Source organism: Mus caroli, chromosome 1, assembly GCF_900094665.2.
Source record: "Mus caroli chromosome 1, CAROLI_EIJ_v1.1, whole genome shotgun sequence".
Lineage (NCBI taxonomy): Eukaryota > Metazoa > Chordata > Mammalia > Rodentia > Muridae > Mus > Mus caroli.
In genome coordinates this window covers 152,468,017-152,473,789 of record NC_034570.1, presented here as the reverse complement: position 1 = coordinate 152,473,789, position 5,773 = coordinate 152,468,017, and the positions used below count along the sequence as shown (strand labels likewise).

The following is a 5,773-nucleotide window of genomic DNA, read 5'->3' as shown; positions in this document are numbered from 1 at the left end:
CTTCTTTCTCTTTTCGCTTGCCTTTCTACTCTCTTCCCCTCTGTCCCTTCTCCCTTCATTTTCCTCTCCCTCTCCAAGTGTTCATGGCCAGCCTCTACTCCTCTCCTCTCTCTTTCCCTTTCTCTGTCTCTATTACCTTGTCAACTCCACTCCCCATACCCTAAATAAACTCTATTCTATACTATACTTGTGTGGCTGTTCCTCAGGGGTAAGGGATGCCTCAGCATGGACCCGCAGAGGCACCGCCTTCTCCCCCCCCCCCCAACTCCATATTGTGCCTCCACCTAACATATCTCCGGCTTTTTCTTTTATATAAAACATAACACCTGGGTAAATGTCAAGGAGGAATTGCACAGTCGCCAAAATATGGAAGCAACCTAGGGATCCATTGATAAAGAAAATAAAATATATTTATTTACACATTCAACTATAAAAAGAACGAAATCTTGTCATTAGTTGTAACACAGATGGAATTGGAGAATGATGTGTAAAATCAGAGGTAGAAATACAAATGCCGTGTAGTCTCACTTATACATGAGAATTAAGACAATTTCAAAGATGAGAGCAGAATCGTGTTCACAGATCTCAGGAGTTACAGGTGGGAGAAGTGGAGGGGGTTAATGGGTATGGCGGTGCAGATAGATGAGAGGAACTGAAAACAAAATAAAATAAAAGGGAAGGGAATGACTGCTCCTGGGCATAGTAGAGGAGGTTTATACAAGGGAGACATAGCCAGAGACAGGGGCATCTGGATGAGTCCAGAGTGAACACGAATCTGAGCAGGGGCCATGTGAGGAAAGTGGAGGAGACGGGGAGAGCCAGGAGACCAGGAGATCAAGAGGCCAGGAGGGAAAAGGGCAGACCAAAAGGGCCAGGTAACCAAAATGGCTGGATTATATAGGGAAGGGTGCATGAGGGAACGGCTGCCCAACCCCTGGGCTGGAGAAGTTTAGGGTAGGGGCTGAGGCTTGCTAGCGAGAAGAACCCTGCAACTGGTAGAGACTGAAGAATGCTGGGAGAACCTGGCAGCCAGTTCTGCTTTGATATGTTAAATAGGCACACAGGAGACTTAGAGGAAGGAACTGCTATACTAAGAGGCCAAAAGTCTAGTCTCTTCCAACTGCTGTCTTTCAGGATCAGTAAGCTACTTGAAGAGATGTCTGGCAGTAGCCACAAAGCATTCTGAGATTGCACACCAACGCTCCCTAAGTAGGATTCTGGGCCTCAGCTTTTTACAGATTTGGGGGTCTCCATGCTGTGAACACCACTTTTTTTTTTTTTTTTTTTCTTGTTCACAGCAAGTGTGTGTAGGAGGTCGCTTTCTCTGCTTTCAGACGCCGAGAGTCTGCAGAGTCTTTTCTGCCTTGCAGCAGCAAACCCACAGCCCGAAATTAAAAGAACAAAAAAGAACACTAAAGCTCTATCTTAGGAATCTGGCGGGCAGGTAGGAATTCTCACTTAGGTGAAAGAAAAGCTCAGTCTCTCCTCCCCAGCCAATCATATGAGAGGAAACGTTGACACGCCTCTTTCTACCTTCCAATCAGCATCTACCTCAGTAAGCCCGACCCACTGCCGGTAAACCGACTTTTAAATTGTATTAGCTTGCTTTCTCCTGAACCCTCTCCAGTCATTCCAGGCCGTTCCATGACTGTGCTCCAAGGAAGAATTATAGACTTAACAATGGCAAATGACAAAGCTAGTCAGTATGGCGGTGAGAAGTGAAAGTGTAAAATTCGAGAACCAAGCCCGCGAGTTCTAAGGAGAAAAAAAAAAAAAAAAAAAAAGGCGGGTTCGGGCAGGAGGACTACAAGCCCCAGATACTCGTGCGCGGAGGCGGCGCGCGCCAGCGAGAGGGGGCGGGCCATTGAAAGGCGGAAGACCGAGGGTTACAGGACTTCCTGTTCGAGCGCCAGCGAGTGGGTGGGACCTGCGCAGGTTGGGCGGCGGTTGTGGCGTTTTGGAGCTTTGTCAGCGTAGGGGGCGTGGCCCGCGCTGTGACTTGTGGAGCGCGAGCCGAGAGGGACGTGGGTGACGCGTCTCCTTCCACCCAGCTCAGTGGAGTGCGAGGTGCGCTGGCCCGGCCGGGGATTGGCTGCTGAGAGGCGAGTACGCGGCGGCCGTTGGTCGCCGGCAGCACGGAGCGAGGGCCCGGGCGGGCGGGGCGGGGATGGGGAGGCAGTGGCGGCGAAGGCCGGAGGAGGCGGGCGCGGGCGAGCGGGCGGACACAGCGGCGGCGGCGGCAGTCTCCCGAGCGCTCCTGTGAAGCGTCCCTATTCCCGCTGCCGTGGGCCTCTCGGGGAGGCCATCCGGGACGCGAGCCGCTGCGGAACCGCTCCCCAAGCCCCACTGCTCTTCGGACTCTCGATCCCATCCTCGCGTTCCTGCTCCGGCTCCTCCATCTTGGCCTCGACAGTCGCTGCTGCGGGGAGGATGTGCCGCCTCCTGGCAGGGGGAAGAAGGAGGAGAAGATGAAGAAGTACCGGCGGGCCTTGGCCCTGGTCTCCTGCCTCTCTCTCTGCTCTCTAGTCTGGTGAGTAAGGGGCCGGCCTCTGGGGACTTTCCGTGGGGATGAAAGAGGGAGTAGGTCGGGTCACACCCCCAAATCATCTCGGCTTTTTGGGTTGCTTGGTGCTCCTGCCCCTAAGCCAGGGACACAGCGGCCACCCAGCTCTTCCTCTTGAGTTGTGTTTTGGAATTTGCAGAGTTCCAGCAGGGAGAGAAGGGGATATTGGGGATCACTTTTTGCCTTTGTACTCGGGTACCCCATCACCGCAGTTAGGGCAGTTTGGGTAGTGTTCAGAAAGCTGGTGAGTGAGTTACTCAGTTTTGCTGTCAGTTCATTTGCTTTCGTTATGAGGTAAGGGCATGGGCGAGTCAGGTGTGATGTGTTCCAGACCTGTGATTTTGAAAACGTGAGTCGTCATGAGGGTAAGAGTAATGTCTAAACTGTTGTTCTTCTGGTCAGGTCTTTCACAATCTTGACCAATAGTACTTTTGGGGCTGCTCTTCTTGAAACCCAGCGGCGTGGGGCGGGAGGGAATCCCTTATGAAGTCCTTTTTCGGTTAGCCTGATGGGAGAGGATTATCACAGATGTGGAGTCAACCATAGTTTTGGGGCATGTTCTTTGGCACTAGAAAGGAAACTGTTTTTGCGACTTGCTCTGTCCTTTTCTCTGAAGTTTTATGGAGTTCAAGTTTAAGCACATCTCTGGATGTGGAGGAGCAGAAATAGCTTGTGAGCCAAAGGATTGCTAAAGGTGTACTTGGAAAAGCCATTCTTTCTGAAGGAGTTCCCAAAGAGCCTTGAGACTTGGTGACTGAAAGTGATGGCTTTTGTGTTAAAGAGATTTTGCTTCTTATAATAAAATCTAAACACACTTTCTTATTTACCTGATGTCTTCAAAGCACCAGTAATAATTCCCTTTTTTGTGGGTGTGTAATGGAATCCAGAGGCGCTCAAGTTGCAGTGTTGTTGCTCACATAGAGTAGTATATTAATATGGGCTCAAGAAAACACTTGTCTGAGAAAATCTGACTGGAAAGATTGTATTTTGGAGAACAAAATACTTGGTTTCTTGTCATTCTGAATCCTTTAAATACTCCTTAAGAGAAACTGGTACCTGAAACCAGTGTAGGATTAGATAGCAATTTCTTAGAGTTGGTGAGCTTCTCTTACTAGCCTTTTCTCCCCTCATTCAGAAATTATCTCCAGATTTTGTTACCCACTTCTCTTTTGTAGATTGAGTATTCTATGTTCATATAATAATCAGTTCAAGGGTCTACCCAGTACTTACTATATTACTATTACTGCAGTTTAGTTTGATCTTATACTGTCATAGTTGATAGATTGTGTGTGATACAGCCTTCTGCTTTTTGTCTTTCCTGCCTAGAGTGCTATAGATTTACCTTAAAGAAAATCAAAATCTATTCATTCTGGTTGCTATTTTTTTTTCTTTTGCACACTGCTAATCACAATTCTTGGTTAAGTACTACAGTGTATTCTAGGTGTAATTGTAGTGTAGCTACAGAAGAACAGTGATAGCTAATATTTATTGTTAACTGTACCAAGCATGTGGCATGTGTACGCTTTAGCATCTTTGTCAGCAAGGTCCTCTTAGGTATTATTAGTTGAATTCTGTATTTTACAGGTGAATAAATAGAGAGGCTAAAGTTATGCTTGCAACAGAGTAACATGGCTAAGGTTAAGCAGCTACTGCATTCTAAAACTTAGATTTGAACCTAAGCCGCTTGTAATACAGGCTCCTCACTACAGTGGTCCTCTGACTGACTATAGGTTAAATAAGGCCTGTGTTTTTAGACAGATACAGTACCATCACTTACTAGATATGTGTACTTAGACATGTTATATAATTCCTTTGAACTTTAGTTTTTAGAGCCTCAGTATGGTAAAATTGATCCATTCATATCAAAGTTATTAGAAGCAAATGAGATAACACATGCACTTTGTAAAAACAGTAAGAGCATGCTGTTTTATATTATAAAAACATTCAAAGGTGTTTTTCTTATGTTTAGTGTGTATTGAATATTGTGAATCTTGAAAGCTTGAGTGAGTGGCCTCTCTCGTTTTTAGTACTGAAACTATCTAAACTAAGAAGCCTCCTTTTGAGTTCCTACTGCTGCTATAACAAATTACCAGAAATCCAGCGTACATATAGTTGTTTTATAGTTGTAGGGTGTGTGTACAGGAGTCCAAAATCAGTCTCACTGGGGCAAAGTATTAAGATGGCATGGCTGCTTCATTCTGGAGACCCTGAGGGCGAGACTCCAGTTCTTTGACTTTTTCAGCTTCTAGGTGTTGCATAGATTCTCTCTCCTGTCTCTCATCACTTCAGCCTCTCATTTTGATGCCCTTGTCTTCAACATCTGCTTATGATGGCCCTTGTCTTCCTCCTTCAAGGACTTATTATATTGTGTTTACCCTTAGTCAATATCCATGTCTCAAAACTCTTAAGTTTGCTGAAGTCTTCAAAGTTTTTGATATAAAATACACTATTCAGAAGCTGAAGGTGCAGAACTCTCAGTCATTGGCAGAGGGGAGTTGATCATCACACTGAAGTGGGCGATGTGATCCATACCTTTGAACAGTTATTCTGAGTATGTTCCCTAGTAGTAAAACTTGGTGCATGTGCCTTTAAAATGTGTCTAATTATTTGTAATTTATCTACATGTATCAATATGGCATCAGTATTGTACATATAATTATCTAAGTTAGTTGTTTAAGAAAGATAAAAAATACTTTGTTAATATTAACATTTGTTTTCATTAAAGTAATTTTCAGTGAGAACTGTTTAATTGAAGAGATTATTTTATATCAAATGTAGATGAATGGTTTATAATGGTTACTCTTCTTAGCCTTGCTATTTTGTTACTGGTTTATGCTTGTACTATTATCTTTGTTAGCTTTTTTGTTTGTTTGTTTTTTAAAATACATGTAGTAAGTTGTTTAGTTAAAGCAAAACAATCCCTCCATCTTAGCTGGACATGTATAGAGACCCAGCGAGTCATGGTGTGCTTTACTCTTCCTTTACATATCTGCCTTTAGTTCTTACTATGTTCTTACTTGCTAACCCCTAAGAACCAGAAATCTTTACATTAATCTAAAAAGGCTAATTTTTAAAAATAGTGTACTGGCTATTTTTGTGTCAACTTGACACAGCTGAGTTATCACAGAGAAAGGAGCTTCAGTTGAGGAAATGCCTCCATGAGATCCAACTGTAGGGCATTTTCTCAATTAGTGATCAAGGGGGAAAGGC

At 44.7% G+C, this 5,773-nt stretch overlaps 1 protein-coding gene across 7 annotated transcripts in view; it reads left to right on the top strand.

Moving 5' to 3' along the window:
* Nucleotides 1-2,001: 2,001 nt before the first annotated feature.
* The window catches only part of Suco (SUN domain containing ossification factor), a 62,290-nt gene continuing 58,518 nt past the window's right edge, over nt 2,002-5,773 (top strand). For 5 of the 7 annotated variants that reach the window (XR_003836497.1, XM_029476817.1, XM_029476813.1 and 2 more), the window contains exon 1: nt 2,192-2,530. Coding sequence is in view for 6 of the 7 variants with exons in the window: in XM_029476817.1 (XP_029332677.1) it covers nt 2,469-2,530 (62 nt within the window). In the remaining variant the exon portion in view is untranslated. Of the gene's footprint in view, nt 2,531-5,773 lie in introns of all 7 variants that reach the window. The other 2 variants (XM_021155061.2, XM_021155012.2) reach the window with 1 other exon arrangement.